This window comes from Myotis nattereri, assembly GCF_964212035.1.
Source record: "Myotis nattereri genome assembly, chromosome: 12".
Classification (NCBI taxonomy): Eukaryota; Metazoa; Chordata; class Mammalia; order Chiroptera; family Vespertilionidae; genus Myotis; species Myotis nattereri.
Window position 1 is genome coordinate 80,359,898 of NC_138087.1, and position 15,195 is coordinate 80,375,092.

The 15,195-nt window shown below is 61.7% G+C and overlaps 1 protein-coding gene across 2 annotated transcripts in view; it reads right to left on the bottom strand.

Annotated features, from left to right (window-relative positions):
• AK8 (adenylate kinase 8) overlaps positions 1-15,195 on the bottom strand; it is a 60,426-nt gene that overhangs the window by 35,608 nt on the left and 9,623 nt on the right. Inside the window, exons 6-10 of one of the 2 annotated variants that reach the window (XM_081104048.1) lie at positions 5,314-5,395; positions 4,653-4,724; positions 4,373-4,573; positions 2,946-3,077; positions 423-512 (exon numbers count right to left, since the gene is read on the bottom strand). In XM_081104048.1, the coding sequence (XP_080960174.1) occupies positions 423-512; positions 2,946-3,077; positions 4,373-4,573; positions 4,653-4,724; positions 5,314-5,395 (577 nt within the window). The remainder of the gene's footprint in view (positions 1-422; positions 513-2,945; positions 3,078-4,372; positions 4,574-4,652; positions 4,725-5,313; positions 5,396-15,195) is intronic. The other variant, XM_081104049.1, reaches the window with a different exon arrangement.

A 15,195-nucleotide genomic window follows, 5' to 3' on the forward strand; every position in this document is an offset into this window, starting at 1 on the left:
GACCTCTGGCTCCGACGCCGCCTGAACCAGGTCAGCCAGAGCATTCTGCACGCGGAGTAACGGAGGCGGCGGCTGTGGCCTCGCCGGCGCTCCGCGTTCAGTTACCGAAAGCCAACGTCCCTGAGACACAGACACCTTCCAAACCGCCGTGGACAGTGGGTCCACAGAGCCCGCGCCAGGACGCCCGCAGCCCCCAGGCCTTCCCAGGAGCGACCACAGAGCCCGCGCCGGGACGCCCGCAGCCCCCAGGCCTTCCCAGGAGTGACCACGGAGCCTGTGCCCATGAGAAAACCGTCCCAACTCCCGGCTGCGTCCCTGGCCGGAGCCCCCAGGTGCCCAGGGAACTCTCCCTCCCCCCGCCCCGGGGAGCGGCTTCCCCCAGAGCCCGCGGTGGAGCTCGGACTGACGGACGCGGGGCCTACCTGTCATCTCCTTTTCAAAAAAGGGCTGGATGGCCTTGCCCTGCCTGGAGTTGTCGGCCACAGCCTCCTTCAGCAGCTGCCCGCAGCACACTGTGGGGGGGGAGAGGGAGGGGAGGGGGCGGGGGGACAGAGACCCATCACCTTCCAGCAGGAGGGCGAGCCAGAGAAAGACAACCCTGGGCCAGGGCAGGGGAGGGGGTGGAGGTTGCTGAACAAAATAGAGAAGGGTTTCTGAGTGGGGGTGTGTCCAGGGAAAGGAAATGGGAAAAGGAACTGGGGGAGGAGGCGGCCGAGGGGGAAGGTGCAGAAAGAAACAGGATTCATTTTGCAAAGACCGTAAAACACAATACATGGCACGACCCTTGCAGGCACCGGCCAGCGGCCAGCAGGGCTGGGATCCCGACAGGACGGATGCCCGAGCCCACGTCCACCCTGGCCCACCCGTGGTCACTCCACCCTGCAGCCCAGGAGAGCGGAGACCAGGCAGAGCAGCAGACAGGACTGCAGCCACGGCCGAGGCAGCTGCAGCGGGTGGAGCAGGTCCTGGGAGGAGGGAGCCGCGCGGAGAGGAGCCCCAGGGCCCCGCGTTGGGGGGCACCGAGTCTCCTCGGGGTGAGACCCCCACGGCCTGCGAGGAAAGCCGCTGGGAAGCTGGGAGCTGAGCGGGGCTCCCACGGCATGGAGATGCCGGCCTTCTGACGGCCAGGCCCCCGACACGCGGCTGAGACGGGAGGGCCGCGCCGGGTGGGGGACACCCTGGCCCCCAGTGAGTGCGGCCGGTCCCACCGTCACAGAACTAAGACCAAGCCGCACTGGCCCCACGGATCCCGCACCGGACTGGCTACGTGATGAGACGCAGCTTTTACGCTCGATCTTCTTAAAGCAAAACCACACTAACCAGCCCCTCAGCAGTGCGGGCACCACAGCGTCCAGCGTGTAATACAAACCGTGGGGCGGGGGGGCGGGGGGACGGGACAGAGCAGGGAACTGTGGCCCCTCGGGGGAGAGAGGAGGCGTGGAGCCCCATCAGGAGCCGGCACCGAGGCCAGCGGGCGTGCGGGAACTTTAAAACAGCGATTGGAAACAGGCTACGACTTTAAGGAAAAGACAGGCAACGTGAGTGACCAGATGGAGAAATCTCAGCAGAGAAGTGGAAACTAATTTTTTAACAAAGAGAAAGGAGCAGATAGAAGTCTAGAACTGGAGACCATCAGGATGGGCCGCCATCGGTGACTTTGGGGGCGGACACTGGGCATTAGAAAGGATCAAACTGGAGCACAGAGGGGGATGAGGGGGGAGTTAAGGGGGGCAGCGACTGGAAACAAAGAGTGGAGAAAGGGAGGAGGATGCACAGTCCAACACACATATAATTGGAGTCCCAGAAGGAAAGGGGGGCAGACAAGAATATTTGAGAAAATATGGCAGAAGAATTTCAAAATCTGATGAAAAGTATCAACCTGCAAATCCAAGAATCCGAGACCCAAGAAGAAACACACAGTGAGCCACACCTGAGGCATCGCAGTTAAATTTCCGAAAGAGAAAGAAAGAGAGCAGCTGCAGAGCCGCCAGACGGGGAAGCGGCGCTCCGTCCGCAGGCAGGGCGGCGGGCGCCCCGCGAAGCTGCGAGAAGCTGTCACACGGCTCCTGCTGCAGCGGGAACCCCTTCAAGGACGAAGGTGAACGCCAGACGTGCTGAGACAGACAAGAGCCGGGAGGAGGCGTCTCCACGGCGTTCACCACAGGAAGCGCCAAAGGAGGCTCTCTCGGAGGGAGAACGTGTCGGTGGGAACGCGGGCCGCACCAGGACGGGGGGGGGGGGGGGGGGGCGGGGGTGACGTGTGGGGGGTGAGGAAGCCCTTCTGCCCTGCACTCCCTGACTTTCAACAGAGAGCGTGTCGAGTGAGAGCGACTGCAACGTGTTGTAGCGTGTGCCACATGTGTACAGGCGACATGTATGACACAAGAGCGCGGAGGACGGGAGCCGGGCAAAGGGAACGTCCCACCGGGAGGTCGTGCTGACGTGGAGGGGGGCGATGTTAATTCAGGGTGGACGGGGACACGGGGAGGACGCACACGCAGTCCCCAAACAACCACCGACAGAGGAACGCAAAGCCACAAACCCACAAGGCAGCCGAGATGTGAAATGATCGCTGCAAGGACCTGGTTAGCCCAGGAGTTGGAGGAGCACAGGACAGAGGACATAATAGAAGACAAACACCGGGCCGGGCCTGGCCGGTTTGGCTCAGTGGATAGAGCATCAGCCTTCGGACTGAAGGGTCCCGGGTTCGACTCCGGACAAGGGCAGGTACCTCGGCGCAGGCTGCTGGCCCTGGTCAGGGTGCGTGCAGGAGGCAGCCAATCGATGCGTCTCTCTCACAGTCTCTCCCCCTCCCTTCAAAGGGGGACTCACGGAGAGAAGCTGCCCTCGCCGGTCCCTCCTTGCCAGCCCCATAGAGCAGGCGCCTGGAGGGCAGAGGCGGGAGGCTGGAGGCGAGGGGAGGCCGGGTGGGCGGCCGCACTCACGGTTGACGAGGCCGTACTTCTGGGCCAGGAGCCCGGCCTGCAGGCTCTTCCCGCTGCCCACCGGCCCGCAGAGCAGCACCTTGGGCGTGAAGGGGGCGTTGGACTGACGGTTGGTCTGGACGTAGGTCAGAGCTGGAAGTCAGGAGGAAGATAATAAACGCAGGCCCCAGGGAGAGGGGCGGGCGGCGCAGCCCCGCGTGGCTGTGGTGCCCTGGCTCTGGGCGGACACAGGAGCCACACCAGCACTGAGCCACCGCACAGATACGCAAAGCCCTGGGGCCAAAGCTGCTGAGCATCAGCCCCGCTGCCTGGGGCCTGGCACAGAGCGTGGGGAGGGCGTGCGAGCAGGTGGGGGGGGGTGGGGGGCAGAGGCCAGAAACGGGCCCCCAGGCCCCTGAGCAGGGGAGCTGCCGTCCAGTGGAGGCCCGGGCCCTGCCCGCTGCCCAGCTGCCCACACCAAGCGGGGTCTCCCCCACCAGCCCCGCCTCCTGTCAGGGACCCAGGCATCCAGTGCCCATGGTCCGCTGTGGTGGCCCTGTGACACCTTTCCACTCACGTACACTCCGCCCAACAAGGGGCTGGGCCAATGCTGCCCTGAGGAGCCTGCCGGCTGACCTGGGCGGGTGTGGCGGGGGTGGCACCTGGCACTCTTTTTAAAATATATAAATACTTTTTATTGCTTTCAGAGAGAGAGAGAGAGAGAGAAACATCAATGATAAGAGACAATTATTGACTGGCTGCCTCCTGCACGCCCCCCACTGGGGATCGAGCCCGAAACCCAGGCACGTGCCCTGACTGGGAATCGAACCGAGACCTCCTGGGTCATAGGTCAAAGCTCAACCACCGAGCCACGCCGGCCGGGCTGCCCTCGTGTTTGGAACGAAAGGCACAGGTGAGTTAAGAGACTGTCAAGGCCGTGAGGACCCTCGGCACCGTCATCGCTTAGCGACTGCGAAGCTAAGTGCCCTGCAGGCCTGTGGGCCAGTCCCCGTGTCCCCACTCACAGAGAGCTGGGGGCGGGGCCACGCTCCGAGCCCACCGCCGCGGGGCCACCCACAGGGCCACCGCCACCAGTGCGAACAGCCCGGAGGACGCGGCCCAAGCAGGGTCTGGGTTCGCAGACCGCCCGAGGCCGGCGCCTGATTCACAGGCAGTGACTTCGCTGTCCCGACGCCTCCACCGCCAATCACTCTGTAAAAAGCGTGGCTGCTGCGCGCACTGCAGAGACGCACAAACGGCAGAGAACGCGCCTTCCGGCCCTCAGCCTCCCGCTCTGCGTGAGCTGCTGGTGATGAACATAGTCCGACACCGCGTGTTCCTTCACCGCCCAGGCATGACCTCGCTATGAACGCTCGCACGTGAGCGAGGAACCCGGGAGCCGTGACTGTGCGAGCTCTGAGCCGAGGCCCGCGCCCGCCCGCGCTCACCCTGGTAGAAGACGTCCACGCAGGGCTGGTCGGCGCTGATGACCTTCAGGACCCCGGGGTACGAGGGCAGCACCCTGACGATGTTCCTGTGGTGCTGCAGCAGCCTCTGCACCGTCTCCCGCTCCGAGATGCCCTCGGGCACCACCAGGCGGTTCTGGATCTCAGGCTCGGGGGGCCAGTCGAAGGTGGTGTGGTAGATCTCTGCCGACGACAGGGCGCAGTTGGGGTCACCGCTCGGCTGCATGGGGGGAAGAGGGGGTACAGGGGGGAGGGGGCGTACCTCCAGTTTGAGGGTCGATTCTCTTCCCCAAGTTCCTTTCGATCAGGACTGTGTCCGGGGCACTCAGTGCGACTGCAGAAGAGGATGGGGGGAGGGGGAGGGGGAGGGGAGGAAGGGGGAGGAGGGGAGGGGGAGGGGAGGAGGAGAGGAGGAGGGGGAGGGGGAGGGGAGAGGGGGAGGGGGAGGGGAGGGGGAGGAGGAAGACAACCCGGCAGGTGGGAGCGGGTCCCGGACACTGGACTCCTTGGGCCAACCCCTGCCCCACCGTCTCTCGCTGTTCATGACAGTGAGCCACCGCCATCTCCCACCCGAGGGGTCTCTCGGCACCAAACACAAAGGCCTCAACCTCAGGACCGAGGCCCACGCACGCCTGACCCTCCGACCGCTAACCCTTCCGGGCCGTGCTCGGCGCCGGCAGGCACATCTTGGCACGCGCGCCTTTGCCAGGTTTTTCACTGTTTCCTAAAGAGAGACTCTCAGATGTGAGATTCCTGGAACAGGAACCACCAAGGTCCAAATAAAAGCCCACGTTTTAAAGACCGAGCCCGGATGCACAGAGTTCCCTGAACTAGGCAGCGGCGCTGGCCTGGGCGGGGCGGGCACGGGGCGGGCGCGGGGCGGGCACAGCAGGTGCTCCTTGGGGGGCCTGGCGGCTACTCACTGACGTGCCTGGGGGTGATCCCGAGGGTCTGGACCATCATCGCCTGCTCCCGCGTCTCGGGGATGCCGTCCAGGATCCAGCCCTGGGCAGAGAATTCCCAAAGGCGCCCGCTATTTTTATCTCCCAGAATTTCCAGAATAAAGGAACTGATAACTTTATAGAAAGGCTGAAGCTCTGAAGACAAAATGAAGTAAAACGACAGCCGCACCTGTAGTCTGTTTCCCGTCACCAAACGCTCCTCCCGCCTCCCTCCTCCGAGCTCTCGCTGCTGCGGCCACGGCTGGGTCCAGCCTCGAAGGTGGACACACCCACCTGCTGCTCCCTCCGCCCCGTTTCGCGCCCATGTCTCTGAACCGTGCCAGGCGGGCACCCGGATGCTGGGGAAGAGCCTCCAGATAAATGTGACTCCCCACCCCCTGGGCCGGACGGCGGCTGTCCTCCCGCATCTCCGTCAGCAGCAGGCGTCTGGGGAAACGGCCGGCCGAGCGGAGCGCCGCACTGCTGCTGTGCGCGCGTTTCTTTGATCATTAATGAGGCTCAACCGTTTTCTCCATATGTTCACTGGCCAGTTGCGTTTTTTTCTTTTCCAAAAATGCCTCTTCCTGCCATCTCTGCACGTCCCCTTGGGGTTCTCGTCCTTTTATTTATTGACAAGAGCTCTTTGCATATTAAAAGCATTAACCCGTTTTGGCAAACACTACCCCAGGCCCACCAAGGCCAACAGTGTTGCCAGCGTCTCCCGCAGCCTGTCTTCGGCTTTTCATCTCGTGTGTGGTGCTGTCTCTCACACACGTGTTTTTGGCCGAATCGATCACTTTCCTCTTTGATTCCAGCGCCGGGTGGATGTGTGCAAAAGCTGAGAAATGTCACTTGCGTCTAAACCAGGGGTGGGCAAACTTTTTGACTCGAGGGCCACAATGGGTTCTTAAACTGGACCGGAGGCCGGAACAAAAGCATGGATGGAGTGTTTGTGTGAACTAATATAAATTCAAAGTAAACATCATTACATAAAAGGGTAGGGTCTTTTTTTTTTTAGTTTTATTCATTTCAAACGGGCCGGATCCGGCCCGCGGGCCGTAGTTTGCCCACGGCTGGTCTAAACTGTGTCCTCCAGCACTTTTCGCCTGTTCGGTCAAGTTCTGAGTGGAGCCCCTTTTTATTTTGGAAATGATGTGAGGCTGCGGTCGCCCTTGTCTCCTTGCGGCTCACCCGCCAGCCCGGCCTCGTCCCTGCAGCGCCTGCCCCTGCCCCTGCCCCTCTGATGCCACTGGCATCGCAGTCCGCACGCTGGTCGGAAGCTGGCCCTGGCCTCGGCCGGCCTGTAGAGGCCTGTGCCGTCCTCACGGCTGAAATCGTCGCTGCTTATAACTTGGCTCTCTCTCGCAGGACATGTTCCTCCTCCTTCCTCTTTTCCCCCCAAAATAATCTGTTCTTCCGGGTGCACAGCAGCAGCTTTCCATCAAGTTCCAACACGGAAATTCTACGAGGCCTGCGTAGTAACGTTAGCTGTGCGGGTTAACTTCTGAAGCAGCGGCATTTTTACAGATCGCCATCTTCCTGTGGGTGCACGTGGCTGTGTCCCTCAGCAATATCAACATCAAACAGTTTCTAAAGTCTTTCCAAGTCCCGGGAGCCGTCTCTCTCTCTCTCTCTCTCTCTCTCTCACACACACACACACACACACACACACACACATACACACATGCATGCGCACACGCACACACACATACACACACTCACACACATGCGTGCACACGCGCACATGCACACACATATATGCACACACACTCACGCACGCACACACCTTAGTGCTTCTAACTGCACAGCCAGATACATTTGCAAGAGTGAAATGAGGCCACACACAGCTTCAGGTCTTTGTTCTGCAGCGGGGGTCAGGCGGGGTTCCGACACTGGCTCTCAGAAGGGGAACCCCCTGCCACACACCCCTCCCTCTCGGTCATTATGAGAACTGGGCTGATTAAGGTCAGAGGGCGGACAGGTGGGTAAGGTCAGACTCAAGGTCGCTCATTACCCTCAGCACCTGACTCCCAGGACCCCGGGGGGATGGGGCAAGCAATCTTTTACTTTTTCTTTTTCTTTTTTAAAGTATTTTTTATTGATTTCAGAGAGGAAGAGAGAGAGAAAGAGAGAGACATCAATGATGAGAGAACCACTGATTGGCTGCCCCCTGCATGCCCCACACCGGGGGGGCGAGCCCACAACCCAGGCATGTGCCCTGACAGGGAATCGAACCCTGACCTCCTCAACGCTCAACCACTGAGCCACGCCGGCTGGGCAGCAATGTCTTTCTCAAAAAAACAAACAAGCAAGCCTGCCTTTCCTCAATATTAAAATATTTAGGTTCCAACAACACCTCAGGTGACAGTTTTAAAGAAAAGCTAAACAAATTTGCAGAGTAGGGCGGGCTGGGAAAACCAGGCATGCTCCCGCTAATTTCTTAAATTATGCAGGAAAACGCACGGCCGTGGGACCCCTGGTTTCTAAACTAACGAAGCAGAAGTGCAAAAAGATATTTTTCACAGCCTTCTGCTCCCTCAAGTCCTTGTTAGAGGCAGCGGGCGCGGGGCAGGGCTCTCGGAAATGGAAGCATCCACAGCAGCGAGCCCGCCAAGACGCGAAGACCCTCTGAGAGCCCCTCGCAGCCCAGACGCCCAGCCCCGGTTTCCTGAGCTTCGGCTACATTCGGACCCCTTTCCCCTTTATCTGGAGAGAGGGACCGGGCTGGCGCCGGCGCGTGGAGTCCCTCTCAGACGCTGAAGGGAGGCAGGCGCTCCGACCTCGCTCGGCTCCGCGGGGACGGCCTCTGCGTTTAATATTGCATTGCAGAGCGATCATTAGCATCTCGCCCCGTGAATCCGCAGCTGATGTCAGCATGTGGTCCGCAGCTTTTAGAACTATTTGGGGGAGTCGCTCTCACCGACTTCCAATTACACGGGAAAGTGCAGCAAAGTGAGGAGCAGCTTCCTAATTAGCCGGCTCGGCTCCCGGCGCCTCACCCCGGGGGATCTGAGGCTCTGAGCCCGAGGAGGTGGGGCTCCGCGAATCCCGGCCAGCCGCGCTCCCAGAATCAGAGGTGCTAGAAACAGGCCCCCGAGGGACCCCCAGGGCAGCCTCACGCCCCCTGGGGCAGCCCGCCTCGATGGGGAAGTCGCCACGCCACCCGTCGGCCCGCACGGGCCCAGGCACCCAGGCCCTGCGTCGGGCAGCGCGGGTCCCGGCTTCTCAGGTGGGAGCCCAGGCCGAGCCCTCGGAGAAGTCTTTCCCGGACGCCTGTGTCCAGACAGGGTCCTGCCACCGTCCAGACTGTGGGCTGTTTTTCCTTTCCTTTTGCTTTTTTAAAATATATTTTTATTGATTCAGAGAGGAAGAGAGAGAGCGAGCGAGAGATAGAAACATCAATGATGAGAGAGAATCATTGATCGGCTGCCTTCTGCACGCCCCCCACCGCCCGCAAAAAAACAAACCAGGGATCAAGCCGGCAACCCAGACCTGTGCTCTTGACTGGAATCGAACCCGGGACCTTTCAGTCTGCAGGCCAATGTTCTATCCACTGAACCGCACCAGCTAGGGCAGTGGGCTGTTCTTTCGAGAAGAAACAGCCATTTTGGCGAGAGCAAGTTCATGGCTGCACAATCTGGCAGAGCAAGACGCCGTAAGTTGGTAAGCAGCAGCCGACCCTGCCACAACAGGCCTGGTCAGGGTCGCCCCAAGGTCGCAGGGTCTGGCCTCCGGGAGAGCTGGGTGCGGGCGCATCAGCCAGGCCCTAATGAGAACACAGCATCCAGCCGGCCGCTGGCTCCGCCGAGGCTGTCAGAGCAGGTTAATTGATATTCCGAGGCCCGCGCCCGCCACACCCCCGTGGCCTGGTTCTGTTTTATCACACATCAAAGGCCCGTCTGCTCGGGGCACCGCGCGCCAGCGCAGAGCTGGGGGTCCGCACCGCTGAGGGCGCGTATCACAGGAGGGACACGCGCTGAGCAGATGTCACGGGTGAGAAAAAAGGAACGCGGAGCAGCCAGCCGGCCGGGGAGCTGGCGGGGCCGGCAGAGCTCGGCCTGGCGCAGGCGGACAGCGCGCCGCTCTGTGATCCTGGCCTCCCTCCCTCCTGACTACCATTAAAGCGCAATTAGCAATTTCCACGGTAAGACTCCTGCCCTCCGGGCCCTCCGCCTCTTTGATACATTGCCGGCGTCTCCTCCCCTCTCCTCCAAAGACCAGAGCGGGTGCTCCCCTGCGTTCCCGTAGGACGCCCCATCCAGCTCCGGGCTCCAGCTGCAGACTCGAGGGGGTCCCTGGGGCCGGAAGCTGACTCATCAATCAGACTCACTCGGCTCCGAGTCAGACCCGGGGACGCGTCACAGAGGGCTCGCACGCAGCCCTTTTTCCTCATGAAATATTACGTGGTCGCCCAACACACACAAGAGGAAAAAGGAGACATTTCATCAGCCAGAAGGAAACGCGTCTTAAACGAGCAAGTCTGGCCACTGATGAGTCCCAGCGGCAACGAGTGAGCCCGACACGCCCACAGTCGTCCCGGTACCCACGGGGCACCGGGCCAGGACCCTGTGGTACCGAAATCCGCAGGTGCCCAAGTCCCTTAGATAAAATGGCACAGCCCAGCCGGCGGGGCTCAGTGGTTGAGCATCGACCTGTGAACCCAGGAGGTCATGGTTGGTTCGATTCCCAGTCAGGGCACGTGCCCGGGATGTGGGCTCAGTCCCCAGTGGGGGGCGTGCAGGAGGCAGCCGAACAATGCTTCTCTGTCATCACTGATGTTTCTCACTCCCTCTCTCTCTCCCTTCCTCTCTGAAATTAGTAAAAATATGTTAAAAAAAATAAAATACAAAAGGCTTTTAAATGGCACAGAACCATGCACACAGCTGGCCCTCAGCAACCACGGATTCCTAATCACGACTGAAAACACTGTTTTCCACCCGCAGTTGATTGAATCCGAGGATGCGAAACCTGGGGATATGAAGGTCCCGCCGTATATTTACTGAAAAACAGTCCACGTATAACTGGACCCACAAGTTCAAGTTGGTGTCATTCAAGCGTCACCTGTATTTCGATGTCTAGCAACACTTTTACGTCAGAGCATAACCTCCCCAGCCAGCCAGCCAGCCCCGGGTGCCCCACAGGCTGCATCCCCGACCATGTGCAAGCACACGGACCACCCCTCCCTCGCTGGCCCTGCCCACGGCGTGCCCCACCCAGGCAGCCCTGGGCTCGCCGGGCCCTTCTCCTGCACAGCCCACGTGGCCTGTGCTCCTCGGCGACACCTGTGACCAGTTTATGCAAACATGCAGATCCAGGCAAGTCTGTGCGCCCAGGACTGCAGGCTACAGCCGGGTCTCCAGGTGTTACACGTTGGCAGCGCACACACAGGTGTGAGTGTTCAAGAGGCTTTCTGTTCGTTTCCAAACAAAACCCGCAGATGCTGGGGGCCAACTGTGTGCATGGTTCTGTGCCATGTAAAAGCCTTCTGTATTTTGTTTTTTAACATATTTTTACTGATTTCAGAGAGGAAGGGAGAGGGAGAGGGAGATAGAAACATCAGTGATGAGAACCATTGCTCGGCTGCCTCCAGCACGCCCCCCACTGGGACTGAGCCCACATCCCAGGCATGTGCCCTGACTGGGAATCGAACCAACCATGACCTCCTGGGTTCACAGGTCGGACAATAAAAAATGTGTGTGTGTGTGTGTGTTTCAGAAAGAGGAGAGGAATAGAAACGTCAATGAGAGAGAAACACTGATCAGCTGCCTCCTGCACACCCCCTACTGAGGATGTGCCCTGACCGGGAATCAAACCATGGCCTCCTGGTTCATAGGTCGACGCCCCACCACTGAGCCACGCTGGCCGGGCTAAAAAGTATCTTAACGTCATATTCACAGCAGAGGTCTGTGGTGGCCCCGGGAGCCGCCTGCAGGGGAGGACGTGTGGGAGACTGCACGCCTGGGGAGCCAGCCCCCCCACCTCACTCCCCCCTCACCACCACCCCCACCCCCCCAACCCCCCCCTCCCCCCGGCTCGGAGTCGCCGAGGGCCCTGCGCTCTCAGTCCCCCTGCTGCTCAGGCACCAGGCTTGTCCTGCGTTGCCAACAGCATTTTCCTCCCCTGGGCAGTGAGGGCCTTCACGCACATCCCGCGATTCTGCCCCCACGGGGCACAGTGGAGGGGGGGGGGAGGTGCTGCAGCTCGGCCGGCAGACGGGGCCACACGGGCCACTAAGGAGCCCTGCATCACCCCTACAGCCAACCACCCGGCCTCAATCCCAGGGGCCAGAGACGCCCCGGGGGAGGGCCCCGAAAGTGTGCTCTGCGGCCCTGGCGGCCTCTGTATTAGAAGAAGTGCCCCGCGGTGTTCCCACCGCCAACACTGGCGCGGGGGCGCGGGGGCAGAGGGGACCCCAGGAGCCTGCCCTGCCGAGCGAGCCTGAAAGTCGGTCCCAGTGTTCGGGGGCCCCCCCCCTTGGTCGGGGAGTAGCGGGGCGTCCACATTAAATGCGATAAAAAAGCTAACCTGAGACGGCAGAGTCTGTCGACATCTGATGTACAATAAGGGACCCCCTGCTGCTGGCGGGGGGCGAAGTGTGGCCCCGCCTGACCAGGAGGGGGGCCAGCAGCGTGGTCCCAGGTCTGCACTGAATGGGCCCGTCCTCCGGCTCAGGGAGGGGAGATGGGAGCCAGGTGTTTTGAACTTGAGCTTCCGGAAGGTCCGCTTTCCTCCCAGGACCCGCAGGCCCTTCCGTGGGGCCAGCAGGGGGTGTCGGCGCCGCGGCTGCTGGTCTGTAACGGGGAGACGCTCCCACCCCTGCTCGCACCTCGGAAGCCCGGCCTCGTGTGGCCGCTTCGTTCCGTCCGTCCCTAACGTGGCCTGGCCCGGGCCTGGCGCACAGCAGTGCCCACGGTCTTAGCTGGGAGAACCCACAGGACCGCGGTGCGGGTTCCACCGGAAAGTGCCTCGGGCTAGCGCGGGGTCTGCACGCGCTGTGCCAATAAGTGCCGCGAACCGTCGCCCATGTCTCCGTCCTGATGGGCCAGCCCTGGCCTGGGCTCTTACCCTCCCCGCTTTCACCACCACGAGACGCCAGGCCGGTGAATCGTGGGCACGGCAGTCATTTCTGAACTTCTCTTCACCCCCACCTCCCGGCGTGGCCGGGCTCTGTTCCTGTGCCTCTGCTTTTGGCTGGCGGCCAGCTGACCTCTTGCCCAGGTGCTGGGGAGGGAGACCTGCAGACCTGGCAGCTCACAAGCGGAGCCCCGGCGCCCACAGGATGCTCGCACGGCGCAGGAGGCAGGGCAGTCTCCGCCCGCTCTGCTGGGACCCTGACTCTCACCCGCCGGTGCCAGGCTGGAGGAGGCCAGAGGCAGCAGCGCAGAGGAGGGGCAGGCCCGGGAAGGACGGGAAGCGGGGGGGTCTTGGCAGGGGAGGGACACAGTGACTTTCGCTTCAAAAGACAAACAGCCCTGGCTGGTGTGGCTCAGTGGATAGAGCATGGGCTTGCGGACTGAAGGGTCCCAGGTTCAATTCCCGGTCGGGGCACATACCGGGGTTGTGGGCTCAGTCCCAGTGGGGGGCGTGCAGGAGGCAGGCAATCGATGATTCTCTCTCATCATTGATGCTTCTCTCTCCCCCTTTCCCTTCCTCTCTGAAATCAATAAAAAATATATTTAAAAAAAAACAAACTCTTCTGTGTGTGTGGAAGGGGCTTCAGGAGGACTTTTCCCGGGAAGCAGGGCGCCAGGGCGGGAGCATGGAGCACTGGGTGCCTTTTGAGCTCTGAGCCATGTGAGCGTCCTGCAGCCAAGAAATAAATCCACTCATATTTTAGTGACACTCCGCGCACACCCCCCCCCCCCATGGCAACACGAAGACAAGACTGGGAGACACAGGGAGGTGGGTGAGGCGCCCCAAAAGGAAAGGGACTCAGCCATTCAGACAAGTGGGGCGCAGACACAGTGACAGACGCGGAAGCCCGTGGGGCAGAGCCCCCCACGCCCTGAGCCCACTGCCCGCTGCTGCTTCCTCTGCCCTGGAGATGGAAAGGCCGAGGGGCCCGCCCAGAGCCCGCCTCCCTGTGACAGGGCCCATCACAGTGCCAGCTCCTGGTCTCAATGCCGCGACTCACTTCAAAGCCATTCTTCAAAGAGATGGCATCTGCCGCAGAGAGGGGGCCGCGCCGCCCGCTGCGGAGTCCTGCCGGTGCGCGTGCACCATCTCTCCCTGCGCGCTGGCCCCGAGCTCTCAGTCCCCAGGCCCAGCCCCGAGCAGCTAAACCACCACCATCCCCACACACATGAACACGCAGCCAGGACGCTGTTTGCTTTGGAGGGGGTCTGTCTGGTTGGAGCAGCCCCAGCGCACAGACAGCAGCCTCGCCTCCACCCGGGTCCCGTCTCCCCAGGAGACACGGACAGGGGGCCGGGCCCTGGAAGCTCAGGAGAAATGTCAAAGCCAACGAAAGGCCACGGCTGGTGTGGCCCAGTGGATAGAGTGTCGGCCTGCAGACTGAAAGGTCCCGGGTTCGATTCTGGTCAAGGGCACATGCCCGGGGTGCAGGCCCGATCCCCGGTGCGGGGCGTGCAGGAGGCAGCCAATCAATGATCTTTTCTCATCATCGATGTTTCTAACTCTCCCTCTCCCTTCCTCTCTGAAATCAATAAAAAATAATAAGATTAAAAAAAATTTTTTTAAAGCCATGAAAGGAGCCATGTCTTTACTCTGCAGGTACCTGCAGCTTGGGCGCCATCAGATCAGAACCCTGAGGTGAGGCCGCAGGGAGGGCAGTGCCCACCCGCGGGCGGGGACAGGACGAGCGAGCGCCCGCAGGACAGGCGCCGAGCGGCTGAAGCGGGGCTCCGTGTGCGTCTCGTCCGGGGAGGACGGCGGGACCTTGAGCGAGGCCCCGCAATCCCAGAGGCCCGTCCCTGAAACGGCTCCGACCGCCTCTCGCACTCTGGGCTCCGTGAGCCTGAATGAGGCTGTGGGTGCGGCACGCAGCCCTCAGGGCCCCGGCGTCACGCCCACAGTGTCACGCCCAGTGTGACGTCACGGCCGCTTTGCGCAGAGCACCTGCCTGTGGACAAGGTGCCAGGCCGGTGTCCCAGGCGACCAGCGTCAGTCGGTAGCCCCATTGCCAAAACAGGCATAACAGCGCTAACTCATGTCGCTGTAAGTATGAATGTGCATGGGACACATCCAGCCCGCCGCGCTCGTTACCCGCACAGTGTGGCCCTGGAGCTCGACGCAGCTGCCATCGCTTAGAGTTCATGACGCTCTGGCGCTGGCGCTGGCGGTGGGCAAGGGCCTGGGAGCCTCCCGCTCCCTCCGAAATCGCACAGCCACGCCCCAGTCTCCTCACCCGTGAAATGGGAAGCAACGTGCCGCCCGGCGAGGGCTCCCGGGAGGCCCCGAGGAGCCGGTGTAGAGCCCGGTGGGGGCGGGGGGGAGCGCCCGTGGGTGCACAGCAGACACTCCCTGTACCTGTTGTTCCACCTTTCGCCCTCCACACCCCCCACCCTCTCCACCCTCTTTTTGGTTCTGGTCACCAATTCCAGTGTGTGTGTGTGGGGGGGGCGGGGGGGTGTCCTGGGACACCCGCTGGTGTCTGTCGTACAATTCACTCCACTCTGGCTCCATCTACTCAGAGGTGGCACCCGAATCCTCAGGTTGAGGGCTCAGAGTTTGGGGTGCCCCCAGACCCCACTGCCCCTCCCGGTCCAGGGTGTCCGCTCCCTGTGCTCTGCTCTCAGATTGCGTCATCGGCGCTGGCTGGTTGCCTCATCTACCCCCGCCCCCACGTCCACACTGTCCTTCCATTAAAGGCCCCCCGTGACCCCGTGGTGGGCTGATGGGCAC